The sequence below is a fragment of the Pavona decussata genome, unplaced genomic scaffold (assembly GCF_977016875.1).
Source record: "Pavona decussata unplaced genomic scaffold, jaPavDecu1.1 SCAFFOLD_133, whole genome shotgun sequence".
Lineage (NCBI taxonomy): Eukaryota > Metazoa > Cnidaria > Anthozoa > Scleractinia > Agariciidae > Pavona > Pavona decussata.
The window spans coordinates 2,854,684-2,872,656 of NW_028145546.1; the positions used below are offsets into that span (position 1 = coordinate 2,854,684).

General features: G+C 39.5%; 2 protein-coding genes across 2 annotated transcripts in view; both read left to right on the forward strand.

The window, feature by feature from the left end:
* LOC146468236 (epithelial sodium channel subunit alpha-like) lies at positions 1 to 16,312 on the forward strand. The gene is made up of 12 exons (XM_085125081.1): positions 1 to 266; positions 726 to 835; positions 3,530 to 3,694; positions 4,510 to 4,634; positions 5,027 to 5,190; positions 5,811 to 5,918; positions 7,497 to 7,611; positions 8,378 to 8,453; positions 9,222 to 9,279; positions 9,777 to 9,835; positions 9,966 to 10,041; positions 13,002 to 16,312. The coding sequence occupies exons 1-12, from the start codon at positions 6 to 8 to the stop codon at positions 13,176 to 13,178; spliced, it is 1,494 nt and encodes a 497-aa protein (XP_084981207.1). The 5' UTR covers positions 1 to 5; the 3' UTR covers positions 13,179 to 16,312.
* The window catches only part of LOC146468237 (epithelial sodium channel subunit alpha-like), a 15,325-nt gene continuing 13,656 nt past the window's right edge, over positions 16,305 to 17,973 (forward strand). The window contains exon 1 of the mRNA XM_085125080.1: positions 16,305 to 17,404. The gene's annotated coding sequence lies outside the window, so the exon portion shown is untranslated. The remainder of the gene's footprint in view (positions 17,405 to 17,973) is intronic.

Sequence of the window (17,973 nt, forward strand, 5' to 3'; positions counted from 1 at the left end):
CAGATATGCTATCGACAAACAAGCCGAGTACCTCTAAAGAAAGTTTGCTAAGGAAATTGACAGCAAAGATATCGGATTGCTTCGGTTACACAACAGCTCACGGCTACGGAAGAGTTGCTGCTGCAACCGAGTCGTGGCCCCGCAGATTTTTCTGGTTATTGGCCTGTGCTGCTGCATTTGGTGTCTTTATTTATCAGCTTCGTGATTTGACTTCCCAGTTTCTGTCTAAACCACTCACGACAAGGACGTGGATTGCAAATCAGCAGGTCAGATTTTAAAGAGAGCTGCATGAGCCATTTCAATTTGACGAGATCAAAATTAGAAACGCAAAACGCAGTTACACTCCTTGCTTATGAACAAATCCTTCAAGAATGGAGAACTTTATTATTACAAAAAGTAAAAGCATTGTTAGAAAAAAATAAAGTCGCTTGAACTGAGAAGTAAAAACAAACAAAGGAAAGCCAGCAGTGTAAGTCTTTTCCTTACACATTCGCTAGATTTAAATCAACTTTGGAAAGTTATTTTGTTCAATAATCACCTGATCTGATAACCCCTAGAACATTAATTATTCATACCACATTTTCTAGAATTTGCGATAATATACGAAAGATTCAGTCCTTTTTGCCCCACCCGCGTTGCCAAATCAGAGCCTGTTAATTTTGGCGCACTGAGTGGTATACCAGTGCTTACACCGCTGCACTAAGAATTGTTTTCCTTTTTTGCAGAAGCTTCCATTTCCCCAAGTCACCGTGTGCAACCTAAACAAGATCCGACGGTCAAAGATACCCGAAGATATTTTGAAGGGTTTTCCTCAAATCCTTGAGGGAGGTAAAATGTTTTTTTCTTATTTCTTGACTGTAACAAAATAAACATGCGAACCGTTGAATTATTTCCCTCCCGAATTTTCCGCTCTAAATTCGATCTTTGGTTCTAATAATTGAAGTATCTAACAGGTATTCAAACGGTTTAATTTAGGAGTTAGCCATAACAAGCTGCTATGATTTGCGTGGTCGAAAAAAAATACCTTCCCTTCCTGTTGGAATCTGTTTCAAATTTTTTTTAACAATATTGTGAAATAGTAAAAAGATAGAAATTAAAGAATGCATTTAGGATACTGTGTAACGGGGGATACTTACGCGGGGAGGTAAATATCTACCTAAATTTTTATTACAAACACGGAGACGGTGCCAAACAAGTGGCTAAACCAGATTCATTTAGTCACTTTATTCTGGCAAATTTATGAAGAAACTCGTCGGCAATCTCTTGGATAATGCCTAAAATCGTATTTGACTTTTCGCTCTAACACCGTCTTCTTGAAATTTAAAGGCAAGTAGCGCGCCAGGAAATAACGGCGGCTCTAGCGGCTGTTTTACATCACGTGTTGTTCTTTCTATATCTATCTCTGTCTGGTACGTCAGCTGTCAATATAAACGCGGTAACGCCCCGTTTGCACTACGTAAAATTATGTTTATATTGCAAAAAAATTTGTCAACACGAAGCCATTTTTACTGCGAACAATTTTTTTCACCCACAAAAGTTTTTGCAATTGTCAACATGCCGTCGACTAGGTTTGGAGGCCGTGAATTTTTTGTCAGGCGAGAAAATCCTTTGTTTCTAGACATCCATCCTTTACCGGGTCATCATAGTCGCAATGACTGGTACACAATAACCGTTAACAATTTGATAAGGGACATGAATGACACGATTCTTTCCCTAAGATATATTCGGGCAACTTGCCAGTCTTAATATCAAAATGGCTGAAAAAGAGAGAAAAATACAGCCTACAGCGGTACCTCTGAACACTTTGCCGAAGCGTTGTACCATGACAATGTACCAGGAGATTTCGGCCCGCGGTTCGCTTATATGTCAGTTGAAGTTTTTCCACGATACCTTGTCCCCGACAAGACAGTTAGGGAGAGAAAAGTCGGCCCATAGACCATATGAGACAGATCCCTTTCGTTGGCACCTCAGTTCCACCTTAGTGACTTAAACTGAGATTCAGCCATGTATATATATGAGAATGTAGCCATTTTTTCTTGCATGTGGTACGTTTTGAGGTCTGAGCATGCGTACGAGTTAAAACGATATAATGACAGAAGGATGGCTAGTGGTCAAATGAGCTGTAGTCTTGGAGGTACCGCTAGTCTTGGACTCCTTTTTCCTTAGTTTTATTGCTGTTTTCCCGAAAACGATTGCTCCTTCGATAGAATCAGGCCGTTACTCAAAGAGCCCTGTGAAAGCCGTTGCAATTTTTATGTTTTGGACAATGAAATCAACACTTATTACTGTGTCATTTAATGAAAATGTGCCACGTTTGTTACTACAACAACTCAGATGCTACCTTTCACCTCTTGAATTCTGGTAAAATCAATCCTAACCCTGGACAGGTTTTTGCTTTGACAGCTGGTAAGATTAATTGCCTCGTGATGAATGCCAGAAGCTTAAAAAGTTACCACAAAGCAGCACAACAAATTGACAATTCGTGTGTAACCTCCTTCGCTTCTAGGACCTTGTGTACGCGGAAAACTCTGACGTTATTTGCGTTAATGAGACATGGTTGAACCAAAATATCAGCAACTCTGAAATATTGCATTCTGACTTCTCAATGTTTAGGAGAGACTGATATGATCGAGGAGGTGGTGGAGTTCTTTTCGCAATCAAAACAGCCTTCTTCAAATCTTTCAAAGAATTTAAACCTTAATCGGAAGCCGAGCTGCAACAGCTTTAGATCATTTTTGCCAAAATTACTATGCTCACCGGTCAAAGAATTTTATTCTGTTTTTGCTATAGGCCACCCAGTGAAGACCTAAGTCGGATGGGTGTATTCGATAATTTTCTGCATTCGGTTTGTGACCAGTTCGACAATATGGTAATTTCGGGTGACTTTGAAATTTGTCAGACTTCCTCTCGGACTCCATTGACAGCGCATCGGGTGTTAACGAACTAGCCTTTGTTGAAACCTTTCACGACCACCTCTTGACACAACTCAATCAAAAACCCACTCGCGCGTGGCAACAACATACTTACCTTGCATATCACAAGCATGCCGAAACGTGTTAATGTAACCGACATATTGTCTCCAAAAGATATGGGGGTATTTACAGACCATAGCGTCATTATTTTCTAGTTTAACGCTGGATAGTTGACAGACTTCACACTTACAGCTGAATGGGATTTATTTTCTTAAAAGTCTTGCTTACTGGCAGTGGAGAGCGGGTATTTCTATCCCAGGGACTTAAATAGTAACCAAGATTGACGTAGGGGCATTCAGCTAATGTTTAGTGCAACATACGATTAATCTTCTCTTAAAGGGTCCTTGGGTACTCCTATTAACAGGAAATGCAACCTGAGTTTGAGTAGCCAGTCACGTGAGGAGACATACGTGTTCGCGTGGTTCCGCCGCTTTGCTATCTAAGGGACTCTTCGTGGTCTATAGTAACATTCATATGTAGAATTTCTCTTGACCTCCAGATCAACAACAACAGCAACAACAACAATCAGATCATAATGGAACAAACACGAGTACTAGCGCAAATCAATCACTGACGAATAACATATATCGCCTTCCCCCTTTCGTATTGAGAGAAAAGGTCCAGAAGCGGCTAGCTGAATACTCAGATAGCTACCTACAGGCGGCAGGGCATCAACTGGACGACATGATATTGAAATGCATGTACGACACCGTCGAATGCTTGTAAGTATCAGTGCCTCATGTTATACAAGAAAACTAGAAAACTATTTTTATATATCTTAAAAAGCCCCTTCAATGGCCGGGTGCGCCATTTCTGCACTGACTTTAGTCCAGACCTACAATACCGGAAACTGCTTTCAGTCGTTCTTTTACAAGTAAAACACAAACGTGCTTGTCGTCTTTTCCACAAAAGACGGCAATTAAGCATAAAAAGCATAGACACATGGATGGGGCCCATATTTCTCAAACATTTCACTCCCAGGCGTTGTCTATTTCTAACTTAAAGTAATAAAAAGAAATTTATCAACCTAACAACGGTGCTTCCTATTTTTAATGCGCATACTTTCTGCGCATCTCGAGATACTGCGAGAAGCGCTATGAGTTCTTAAGGACGGTGCCTTCTACTACAGACTATTCAGGTACTTTTGCGCGGTTTATGACTACGTGGTAAAAGAAGATCTTACCAAGGGAAGTTGGAATCCAAACAACACTGAAAATTGTGAAAATCACGCAATTTTCAAAGGAAATGGTACTTCACTTTGGACAGAAAATACAATACTTTGTTTTATAGTTTTTAGAATAATTGTCCCTTCGTTATCTCTGAAAAATGCGTGGTTAGCGTCAATTTTCTTCTCTCTCAGGAGGTACCGCACTTAAAAACCGTAATTTGTAAATTAACGTGTTACTGTCGAATTGTAACGTTTCAAAGTGTGCTGTTGCAAAATACTTGTCCCTAGGCCCCCACTTAATGTAAAACGTGGTCAACTTAGAATAGCATCAATCTGTAGACTGAAACAAGACAAATGTGCTTTTTACAGGGATGATAGGCGTGATTTATGGACACAGTTTTGGCATCCGAACTATGGAAACTGTTATTCATTCAACAAAGGAGGAGACCCTGGTAATCAAGTGATGACTTCATCACTTCCGGGGCATACAGCGGGTAAGTTTTGACCAAATAAACAGCAATGAATTTAATATATAATCTCTCCCAACTCTCCCTCGCCTTTGGAACAACAGTTATAAACTCGTTGTGAAGTAAGTATAAGTGCTGTTTGTTTTTAATCCTATTATGATCGTTTCAGTTTGTTCAGCAACTCACCCTAGTTGCTAAGGATAAAACGACGAATTATTTATAAACGGCGGTATAGACCTAAAAACAACGTTAGAGTTTTCTCTTACTTATTTTTAATACTTCAAGTATCCGCCACCACGACATGCAAGGAAGCAACTTTCTTGAGATCAATATGCTTGTGTATACAAAAATTTAGTTTAACAATTGATTCATTTATAAAAATTTACAAGTAACGTGCAAACTAATAATAATTTCCTCAGGTCTGAGATTGGAGTTAAACATTGAGCAATATGAATATGTCGGTGTACTTACAGACGAGGCTGGCGTACGGGTATTTATTGGAACACAGAATTCGATGCCATTTCCTTATGAGCTGGGAATAAGCGTGCCTCCGGGATTCTCTACGGGCATTATGCTTCAAAAGGTACTGTCGACCAGTAACCAAGAGATCATCATGGAAGAGAGTAGATCCCACAGAAAACATCATTCCAGTGAAAATACTCTAAAGTCACTTTTAGGTTTCCTCACGTTTTGTGGATAAGGCAATGGCCAATTACATGACGATCATATTACCCCATGTAGACCGCCGACATTTTATATCACCTTCAATCAGTGATTTAATCGTGCAAATCATCCGCAAAAACCTCCGTGAACTCGCATACTATCCGCTGAGCATGACTGATGACTGAACCATTTTTATTAGGACAGGGAATGTATGGGATTCCACTCTCTTTCCCTAACGAACTCTTGCCAGTTACTCTGTCGAAAATCTTCTCCAAAAGCGCTTTAGAGGTTAAGACTGTAGCAGATGGTGATGACGTTAACGACAACGATGATGTTTTAATGACGACAATGATGGCGACAGTATGGCGACAACAATGAAGAGCAGGTCGATAAAATTGTTGCTGTTGTTGCGGTTTTATCAACCATACTTGAACATCATCGACCTTTTCGATCTCATTACTAGGTTAACGCTTTTATCCCAGAGCTCCAAGACTTTAAAGCTACGCTCTTTAACGCTTTCATCCAAAAACAATTTTTCAGGTTGTCATCGGCCGGTTGGATCCTTTTGCGAATGGGAGTTGTGAACCAAAAAGCACTCTTATGGAAAGTAATATATTCTATCGCTACAACGCGTCCTACAGCAATATGGTGAGCTCATGCTGATGTAAGACCATGTAAATTAACGTAAGAACAGACATTTCAGCTGAACATTTCGGACCTCTTTTTGGTTGAATGGAACCAAGGTGGCCCCCGATTGCATCGTTTCATTTTTTCGACTTCCTTAATAATAACTGACATAGCATGTCAGCATCTTTTCCTTAATTAAGAGTTACGCAGTTCAGCTCTTTTTCTGTCCCTCTGTCTTCCATTTTTAAGCTTTCTGGCCATAAACCTTCTAAGCAAAGGCCACATTTGACTTGATTAGATGTACATTGACAGCTAGACTGACTCACCGAATGACTGACTGATTGACTCAAGACTCACTGACTCACTGACTGAATGACTGACTGACTGACTGACTGACTGACTAAATGACTAACTGACTGACTGACTGACTGACTCACTCACTCACTCACTCACTCACTCACTCACTAACTCACTGATTCACTGGCTGACTGACTGAATGATTGACTGGCCGACTGACTGACTGATTGACTGACTGACTGACTCACTGACTCACTGACTAACTCACTGACTGACTGACTGACCGACCGACCGACCGACTGACCGACCGACTGACTGACTGACTCACAAACTGGGAAATACGAAGATAGAGGCGCACCAATCCCAGTAAATGAAAGAACGTGTCTAGTCTGCAATAGAGGCTATATAGAGGATGAATGGCACTTCTTGATGTTTTGCCCAGGGTACGATAACATTAGAGATGAGCTGCATTCTCTCGTTTTACTGAACACACGATGTTTTTTCAAAAACCTAAATGATGAGAATAATATAAGGTATTTACTTACCCAAGAAAATGAAACCACTTCAAAAATAGTAGGTCAATACACATATTTAATGTTTCAGAAGAGAAAAGACATCCTAAATTCAAAATATAATTGAATAAAATAATTTTATACTAATTGTATACAACAACAACAATTTATTTACATATTCAGATTATATAAAGGGCTTGTCCCGCAAATAGCCACAAAGCTAGTCGAGGCGGGACAAGACGAGCACGAGAACATAATGGAAAAAAAATTACAGTAAAATACAAACTTGTGGAAAACAGAAAACTTAACTTTACATAATAACGCAGATTTAGATAAGGCTATACATCAAAATTAAAGTAAATTATATGTAATTTTTTATTATCGCTAATATTACAATAGAAAAGAGATGAAAAGGGAAAAGGAGAATCAGATTATACTGGCAAGGAGAAGGACATGGATGATCACTTTTTCATTTGGTCAATTATCGTTTCCACTTCAATTGTATCAGAAGTTATTGTATGATCTTTTAGTTAATTAGTTACTCTATAGCTGATATCATAAAATTTATCGTAACAAGACCAATACCTACCTTTGGAGAGTAAGGCGCAATAAAGATTTACTGTTACTACTGATTCTGTTACTCACTCACTCACTGACGGACTGGCTGACTTCAGTACTCACCGACTCACTGACTCACTGACTTACCGACCGAAGAACGACACATAGATTCGCGTGATACCATTTAACGAAAGGTTTAACTTATTCTTTTTCTTCTGTTTCTCCGTTAAAGGCTTGCAAGATTTCCTGTCTAGCGACAATAATGTACCAAATGTGTGGTTGTGTTTATTTCACATTGAAGTATAAGAAAATTCAGGAGGTATGCGATGTAACAGACCGGTCTACAGGTAAAGAAATAGTGCAAATAGCTGAGCTGTTGATTATTGACAGAACTTCTGGCTATGGAATTAATATTGCCGACAATCCAATTTTTTTCTGAGAAACGTTTAAACGCTGCTTGGCTAAGCTGAGAATCATTAGCTTAAATGATTTTGCAAACAAAATATTCGTCAAAATTCGCCTTTTCGAGACTGTATTAACATTAGCACTTGTTGACACAATTAGTAAGCATGACCTTACACTTTCATAAACACTCGTGATCAGCAACAGCAATCTGCAAATCCAGTCTTAAATTCACAGCTCGTTTCATTGACTTCAGTACACAGTATAGTATACTACAGTACATGCATAGGAAAAGATCGATGTTGCGCTAGAGACGACATTCACACGGTCTATATTCATCGGAAGCAGACGGAAAAGAACCTGTTCGTCTTTCCAAATGCAGTCTTACCGATTTATCTGGGTCAAATGTCAGTGGCACCGAATTCATTTTTAATCTCCGGTTTAAACCTTACTGGGGCAGACCATACCCTTTTGCCCACATATCCCTTGCAACAATTTAGTTAGTCTGGTCAAATCATATTTAATCACACTAACCTGGTAACTGGTAAGCCTGGTTTTACCAGACTTACCTCATAAGTTTGGTTGACAGATATTGTATAACCGTCGCCACCGGAGGATACTCTAACAGCGCTCTCAACACTTTTTAGGACCCTCTCGCAGGGGATGCGAATTTGCTTCTTTTGCCTTCACTTATTTTCACGTTTGTTTTAGTTGGCTGTATAATCAAAGCATATGAGAGACATTCCGACGGCGGCTCGTGCAAGGACAATTGTCGAGAAAAATGCAGGTAATTAAAGTGATATCAGACTCTGAACCAGAACTGTTAATTTTAACAACTCTACAACATTTTTCATGTGGTTGAAAACGGACGTTTATCGCACCATCAATTCACATTGCTAACAGAAATGTATGTGATACAGTTAAAATATATTAAGCAATCCTATTAACAAGTTGTAAAATTATAATTTTGATCGCTGGTTCAATACAAAGCTGATTCTTGCATCTTCACCCATTTGTATAGTTAGGTACCAGCTTTTGATGAACAAGCATTCCATAGGATAAAGACCAACAGACTAGGATTAATCTCTTGGTTTTTTCAGCGATAGGCGATTTTCGGTTGGGCTCGGGTATGTCGCTCGCTTTACTATTCCTGAGAAAAATAAGAGATATGCGTTGTCTAAATCCGAAGGGAAATATTTTTACTTTTACTAGTATCATGCTACAGAATCCGGGACTAAACACAGGCTATGACGAGGCCGTGATCTAAGTCTGTTCTATCTTTGAATTGGACGAGTAGATCTGTTTTTAGTTGGAATGAGCGTTACAAAACCACAACCAAAATAATCGTTGTGATTTATTATCACATCAGACATAGGCACAAAAGCCTAAATGGATCTTGACGCGAACAAAACAGGTAAATAACCCCAAGGGCTGATAAACGCGAACGAAAAACTTTGTATTGGAAAGTCAAAACAGTAACAAAGTAAATCGACAAAATTGTAGCCTTTCCCACCTCCAACAAGAAACCCCTCTGACTTAAATGTGTCTCTTGAAGGGAGGATTCCTTTAAGACGACTGTTTCCACTGCTAACTGGCCATCACAACACTACAAGGTAACAAAATTCCGCTGCTAAACTCCCTAGAGTATGATCGCTGAGTCCTGTCGCGCGCTGAGAGGGTTCAATAGGGCTGCTATTTTGTGTCTTCCAAACTAGACGGCCGTATGATTCGCTCACCATAATTCATGAACCATGATGAGACGATTTAAGCAATCGCAAGCAAAATTTCACAGAGTAACCACTGAGACATAAAACAGTTGAGTTCATTTTATGAATAGATTTCCTCTCATCTGCATTGTATGGTCATGAGCCAACTGATCCAGGTGGAACAATCTTGTCGGAGAAGAATCAGTTTACTTTGAAAACGTATGTAAGATAGAGAAGTAAACTAAGAGGGGAAAATAGAAATAACGTGATGTGAGCAGTGAACACTTTAACTTTTTAGGCCAACCATTCAGTAATGAGACGGTAGTGTCAGTGGCTATCTACATATGCATGATATGATATTGATGTTCAGTGAAGAATATTAATCTGGATGTTTTGTGTCATAGGGCACTCTCCAGGCAGACTTAAGAAGCGATGGACTTGGAAATCACTCCAATGACTTAAAGTAGGTTTACGGTCGTTTTATCCAGGTATTGACGAGTTAACAACGCTACACACGATGTTCGGAGACTGTTTAAATACTGTTTTTCCCTACTATACTTAATTCTATTTTCAGTTTTTTTGTTCCTTTGCAGTGTTAACTTTTTGAAGTTAAAAATATACTACGGAGAGCTCAACTATGAAGTGATGGATGAAGAGCTCGCCTATACCGTAAGGAATCATCCATTTCAGTTATTTTCACGAAATATTTAACAATCGTATTATAACATCGATTGGTAGTAGTAACATGATATGAAAAGCTATTAAACGCATCTCTGTATATCTTAAGTATTGCTATTCGAGTCGTTATGCAAAATTTTCAGAGGTGGAATAAACCGTATTATTAAAAACTGGATCATTGTATAATGCAATTCCAGGCATTTGATTGGTGTGGCTTCAATGGTATATGAGCCATTATACCATGCCAGAAATAGCGGCCATTAAATTGTCTTCTGGTTGCTCTCGCAAAGCGAAATTAGCAAGATCTAACAATATTTCTTAATTGTTTTTAATAAAACAATTATTCCACTCGCGCTTGTTGGATATGAGATGATTATCGCCAACTCGGCGCTACGTGCCTCGTTGGCTATCTATCATCTCATATCCAACGGGCACTCGTGAAATAATTGTTAATTATACTTGTTGGTATATTGTATTTTTGTGCTCAAATGAGATGGTCTTTCAACTCTCTGGGTTAGACGCGGAGATTTGTGAGCTGAACCATTGATTATTTTCGACCGAAATAGGAATAGTAAGCCAGCCGAGCAGCTGAAAACTAAGGCCAGCTCTGTACATAAGGCATCTTCAAAATAGAAGAAATTGCTTACTCAGAAACCACGTGCTATAAATAGCAGCTCTGTAGATTTTATACATGTAACGTAATTGTTGCACTTTTTTTTTCAATTTTAACCTTAGATTTCTCTTTTTCTTTCCTCCAGTCATTGTTATGTAATTTTCTAATTAGCAAGTAACTGTAAAAAAGGTTATTTTAATGAAACATTTGTTATAACAAACAACCAAGTGGTGGATTCTGCGGAACGTTAATGGGGCTGTAAACCCCACCATCGAAGTCCAAAATATGGGAACTGATCCCGATTTTCGCAATCTTAAATCGACTTTTTCAAAGGTTTCTGTTGGCGCTACATAACTTCCCACAGGAACTCATGTCGACTGACAGCGACATCTTTCATGTAATCTGGGATATGCACCACCAACTTGATTTAAATGACACCTTATTGGCTAAATCTTATCACAGGTATCCCAAGCTGTATGAGCGTTAAAATAAAGACCTTTGTTTTGACCTTTGTAATTTGAGTGTCACGATGAGAGTTACGCAATGGCGTAAATTATAAGGGTTTGTATAGGAATTTACGAACGTGCTTTGGAATCGAAAATAAAGGGCATGAATTGGAAAAAAAAAATGGCTTACCTTGTCTCCTCGGTATCTTGCCAGTGTTTGTGTGCCGTAGTTTAGCCATTTCAGCGCGATTTAGTGGGTTTTAGGTTTGCTGATTTCCTCTCTATATATAATCTCCCCAATGTAGGTTACTGCAACGCGAGGCTCGGCAGATCTCCGAATAATAAAACAGCCGTTAATTCGCCCCAAAAGCTCCAATCGTCTCGAAATTCCACACAGAGTTCGCACCATAGCTCCTCTAACCACTCGCTTCCTTCATCGGTCGAAAACGTCCGCGGAACGGGAATTTCACCCAGCAAAACTCAAGACGCTTTTCCATCACAGACCTTCGAAATATGCTTAATTCGTATGTTCCGTGCACCGACGGTTGGAAAATCGCCTTAGCAGCCAGGCCTCCAGGTTAAAATCACTTGCCCACCCGGTGGGACAGCGGCCAATTCTCGACCACAACAATAACACTCTCCCTCCGGGCCCTGCCAAGTGTTACATTCACCAATCAGAGCACGACAAAGGCATGAGAAGTTCACCGCTTGTCATCACAACACAAACAGTCCAGTTTACATGTGAAATATAAATATAAATATAAACTCAGTTTTCTTAAATATAAATATAAGGTTTTAATACCCTCTGGGGTAAATGTAAACAGTACTCACCATAACTTCCACTCTGGTGAATACCCGCACGCTTTGACTTGTTTCGGTGCTTTGTCGTAATTTTCGCCGCCTCGATTGCTGTCGCGATGTTTTGAAAGCATCTTCAATAGAGATGTTTGCCGTACGTATGCATGTTAAACCGCTTTCTCCTTATCAATTCAAACGACGAGAAAATCCTCTATTTAAATATCGCTGTGCTCTGATTGGTGAGTGTTACACAATGGAGACAATCCGCTCTTGGCAGGGCCCGGAGGGAGAGTGTTATTGTTGTGGCCGCTGTCCCACCGGGTGGGCAAGTGATTTTAACCTGGAGGCCTGGCTGCTAAGGCGATTTTCCAACCGTCGGTGCACGGAACATACGAATCAAGCATGTTTCGAAGGTCTGTGATGGAAAAGCGTCTTGAGTTTTGCCGGGCGAAATTCCCGTTCCGCGGACGTTTTCGTCCGATGAAGGAAGCGAGTGGTTAGAGGAGCTATGGTGCGAACTCTGTGTGGAATTTCGAGACGATTGGAGCTTTTGGGGCGAATTAACGGCTGTTTTATTATTCGGAGATCTGCCGAACCTCGCGTTGCAGTAACCTACTGTAACGACAGGCGGAAAGACACAGAGTCCGCAAAACACAACTTATTTATTCCGGTTGAACAGCGAACAACAAAACTTCAAGATGGCTTCCTACAAGCTCGGTCACGTGACACCTAAGGCGGGAACTAGACTTGTACTTCATGTAACCATACTCGTTACACCTACCTTGGGGAGATTATATATAGAGAGGAAATCAGCAAACCTAAAACCCACTAAATCGCGCTGAAATGGCCAAAATACGGCACACAAACACTGGCAAGATACCGAGGAGACAAGGTAAGCCATTTTTTTTTTCCAATTCATGCCCTTTATTTTCGATTCCAAAACACGTTCGTAAATTCCCATATAAACCCTTATAATTTACGCCATTGCGTAACTCTCATCGTGACACTCAAATTACAAAGGTCAAAACAAAGGTCTTTATTTTAACGCTCATACAGCTTGGGATACCTGTGATCTTATTCATTTCCATCAACAGTCTGCAAGATTCCTGTCCGACATTGGCGGTATCATGGGAATGTGGATCGGAATCTCAGCCCTGACGTGTGTTGAAGTTCTTGAGCTGTTGGCTTCACTGTGTTACACTATTCTGAGGAAAATCAAAGGAGAGCGAAATAATGCTATCGAAGAACAACCACATGATAGTCCTGCTTAGGGACAAACAAGATGTTTTTGCATTAAAAAGCAAGTGAAATAATGAAGCATCTGATGAAAACACTGCCGCAGAAACCGCTAATCCTCTACTGAAACCATCACCGTGGTAGCCCTTTCCAGGCTCCTAGAGAGACGCGCGAAGGAGAGTGCGAGGGGACGAAAACGAGGGGGGAATGGGGGAGAGAAAAAGAGGGAAAGAAGAGGAGCCTGTAATCATTTTCTTAAACACCTCATGCCGGTATACCAGCTCCCGTTATACCCTGTGATTGGTCAGTTTTGACAGTTCATACATCACACGAAAGATATCGCGAAAGAATCTGAAAGAGTCAAAATGGCGAGTGTGTCACACGCGCGTGGTTTTGATGAGACTGAGTTTGATGCAGTTTTAGAGAATTGTCTTCGAGATTTCTCGCAAGTTAAAGTACTCAGGAAGGAGCAAATAGCTCTCGAAAGCGAGAGACAACAATGATAAGCTTTGAAAGACGAGGATCTGTTAGACACTCATATCCGTGATAAACAAACATCCTGTGGCAGTTGCAATCTTCCGGCAGCGATATACAATAGCATAAGCTGAATTCACGAGTAAAGAAATCCACGGATCCTGTGTCTTCACATAAAATTTATTTAGTGCTACCTGAAATTTTGCAGTTAATCCGAACCGATAAACTTTAACAAATGCCACAGAGCTAGCATACACAATGGCATATCAAAAACTAATCCTAACGGCTCAGAATGATCAGTAAGAAACCCTCCATTCAGTATATATGAGAATTCCCCCTCACGATCAAGATAAACACCATTAAGCAGAGGGGTCGCATTACGTTTTGATCAAAAGGGAAGAATCTCTTATACAAAAGGAAAATCGCTTAAAGACATGCTTGTAAAAGCAAAACTGAAAAGGCTTTAATCAAAACAACGGACACACAGTGGGGGTCGTACAGGTCTGTGGACCCCATTTTAACATTAAACGTGCCATAAATTCTGGCCAGGGTCCTCGCACAAGTGAGGCAGCTGACGCTGGAAAGCTCTTCGTTTCTTAAAAGCTTGCGAAGACACGACTAAGCGAAGAAACAACATCGGTTAACACTAGAGTCTCGTCGCTCAATAACGTCGCGTTAATAAATTTCTTATTTCGAACGGCGTTGAACAAGGACACCCGGGGAACGTTTGTTCCAAGACTCGTCAAATTTTTTTGGCAAAATCCACAGGATTTTGAGGGTTGAAATCCCAAACCCGAAGAACCTTTCGGTGTCCGCGACATCGAAGCGATGTACGGACAACCGCGCGAACTCGTGAACTCGCGCGAGTAATCGAAACCCGTGAAAATGAAAAGTTTGACATTTTTCTTGTTCTCTCCCCCACTCCCCCCTCGTTTTCGTCCCTTCGCACTCTCCTTCGCGCGTCTCTCTAGGAGCCTGGAACAGGCTATCACCGTGGCGTTACCACTATCACCACGAAATAAACTTAGCCAGGAGCCTATGGGCCCCCGGACTCAGCACTTGATAAGTTTTCTTTAATGCAACATTACAGTACCTTATCTTACGTCTTGAGAATAACTAGATAAGGAACTCATCAAATTTAGGGGAGTCATGTCCTTTACGTTTAGAATCACGAATCACGATGCGGTAAAACTTGAAATTTAAAGGGACACAGTCAGCTAGTGCACATGCGCATTAGATACCATTTCTTAGCTGATTTGCATTTCGCACTTCATTAAAAGTCTCGCGCTGAGAAGCGCATCCTTTGAAAAATCTAAACAAACCTTGTTGAGTCGAAGTATTTGTCAGTCAAATTAACCTAATGTCATATTAGAACGCTCGTTTTCTTGATACCATGGAGAATTTACTGATGGACTTGTCCAGGGAAAGCCAAACGTCAAAGAATACATCTGAAGTCGAAGAATAATTTAATCGTTCATTTCTGCTTTCAATGAGATATGTTGCTCCCATGTCATTGCAAGAGCGCTTCATGGCGCTTACTCGACTCGTAGAAAACAAGGCTCTACTAGAGGTTGTCCTTGGCTGTGTACCGAAACTTGTCTTTGTCTAAGCTCCACGAAGTTCGAATCGCTTACGAAAGATTCCCTCTGCACGAACCTTTCGCCAGGTTGAGAAAATTCGATTTTCCACATATATACATAATGGTGATTTGCTCTCCAATGTTTTTGATTGATTTCTCTATTTTAGTCAACGTAAGCGATTTTTTCCGCCCGGCGCCTTCACGTTTCCCACCTCTTCTTTTCATGTTCCTTTCGAGATGGAATCCATACTGTTTTTAACCAAATATGACAAAATAATATCATAAGATGAGCAAATTAAAAGCATACTCAGAAACAGGTTTTCAGTAAAAGATTTAAAACACAATAAAACACTGGGAAGTTTGAAGCGGTTTTCTAGATGTATTCGACGCGTACGTTTGATTTCAAGTCGAGGTAGACGCTTTTCAAACCGACAAAACTAGTGTCCAGGTAAGCGCTCTCACAAAGTTGACTGTGTTCCTTTAAAGGAGTGCGTTGGCTTTTAAAACTTGCACACCCATGGCCACAAATTTTTAGTCCAAAAGTTTCGTCACCACAAGCGAAATAAAATGAGTACCAATATAAAATTCATTAAGAAATACATAAATTGGCAGTGGACACGTTAACACTTGGAAGCCTTAAGCTTTTGAAACCGAAAAGAATCAATTAGGATTTGCCGATGACACGCAAAGCTGTACTTAATATTTCACTTGTTCTAACAAAAGGGCCAAATGATAGATTTACTGCACCATGTTGTTACTAGTCTAAAAATGTCAGCCGACTCCTGCTCTTATGGGGTGGTCTCCCCTTGTGGGTCAGGGGAAGAAGACGGCCTGACATTTCAGACTTACTTTTTATATCTTACTATATCAATTACACAACAGTGTTTGTTAGTATCACGTGTCATCGCTCTTCCTGTAGCGTCCCAAAATGCGTTTCCACAACATAATTTGAAAATAGTTGTCAACAAAGTGCCAATGTCGTTTTTTTGCCTTATACGATGTTATCTGTGATCAGCTATTAACTGTTATTAAACTATTTCTTAAGTCACATGACCTCTTTCCTTTATTGACTGCTATTAATCCTGGGCATGCTTACAAGGCCCAAGTTTAAGTTCAAGTTTATTCAAAAATGTTAATATACAATTAAGGACAACACTAACCCGCAAGTAGCTAGAGCTAATCTAGGCGGGTAGTGAGAAGACTAATTTATAAAAATTAATTACAGTTTACAGAAATCTATATACAATTCGTCAGTGAGCCACCATACAAACATTGAAAAAAAAAAAGAAAGAAAAGAAAATAAGTGAACATATGAAGAAAAAGAAATATAAATTGCTACGCTCTAAATAGCTTGATTTAATTACGATCATGTGGTAACTTTCAGTTTTGAAAACTCAGAGATAAGAGTAGTAATGCCAACATAATCATCCTCTTTTATTAAAATATGGAATAACAGGTCTTGCATTTTCCTCTTAAAGCTGTGCTTGGGTAATTTTGGAAGTTCGGAGGGAATACTGTTCCATATTTTAGCCCCAAGTCGAGAGAAAGATTTAGATTGTTGTTTTAGTCTCGAATATTTAATGTGGTAGTTACCAATTGAGGAGAATCTCGTATTATAATTATGTGTCTCTCTTGAAAACTAAAAAAGATTAGAAATATTACACGGTGCTAATTTATTAAAGGGGAAGTATCATGAGGTTTTTGACCTCTTTTGTTCAAACAGGTGAAATAAGACCTTCACTTTGCTACAAAATAATTCTAGAACAACGAAAGTAGAGAAATCAACTCAATTATTGACAGGAACAACTCGTAGTCTGTTTTAGCGCAGTTTTGAAACAAAAATGCGAAAACTTGAAAAACATTAGCCTAATATTTTTCAAGTTTTAATCCATTCCGACCTACTCTTTCTCTAGCCAGGAGCACTAATCGACAGTTTTATTACACTGGGGTGATAATTTATAACAAAACTAGACAATTATTATTTGTTTCTGTTGTCAGACAAACATTTTTGGGTTTTGAAATGACATAAAATTTTCATGATACTTCCCCTTTAAAAACATCATGCATTAGAGTCGAGATTGATTGAAAATAAAGCGTATTGATCGGGATACTACTAGAGGAGACAAAGAGAGGAATGGCATGAGATCTATAAGGTGCAAAATATATGAGGCGGAGGGCGCACTTTTGTAGAACAAGGATTTGGTTAAGGTATGTCTGCGCAGCTTGGCCCCATACAGTAATGCTGTAGGATAAGTAAGGGAATATCAAAGGTTTGTAAAGAGTTATCAATATGTACTAGTAAGGACAAAATGTCTTAGTTTAGCGATTATACCGATAGTTTTACTTAGTTTACTTATTTTACTTATTTTATTTTATTTTACTTTACTTATTTTAGGCTTATTCTGGACTAGCACTACCAAAACAGATTGGCTTTAATTCGATTTTATGTAACACAATCTTTACAGATCGTTGACGGGGGTGATTTGCCACGCACTAGAATTCGAAAATCAACGTTACAGTAACGTGTCACATTATACAGGAACGATTGTTTGTCTCACGATGTAGTCACTTTGAGATGTAAATCGCGACGTTTCGACTTCGACGATTGTTTGGTTTATCAACAAAGTTAACTAAAGGCAAAGTGAATTCGAGCACTAGAATCTCTTTGCGGTGACCAATTTACCTTAAGTTATCAACTCCAGCAAATTATTGCTGCTTCACCATTTTTGGGAAAATTGAAAAACAACTATCCTTTTAAATGGAACTATGCCAAATAA

Excerpts from the sequence above, each read along its gene's own strand:
- LOC146468236 (XM_085125081.1), top strand. The coding sequence starts at position 6 with ATGCTATCGACAAACAAGCCGAGTACCTCTAAAGAAAGTTTGCTAAGG. Across the intron at positions 3,695-4,509 it reads TACGACACCGTCGAATGCTT|GGATGATAGGCGTGATTTAT; the intron begins GTAAGTATCAGT and ends TGCTTTTTACAG. Across the intron at positions 8,454-9,221 it reads AATTGTCGAGAAAAATGCAG|GGAGGATTCCTTTAAGACGA; the intron begins GTAATTAAAGTG and ends TGTCTCTTGAAG.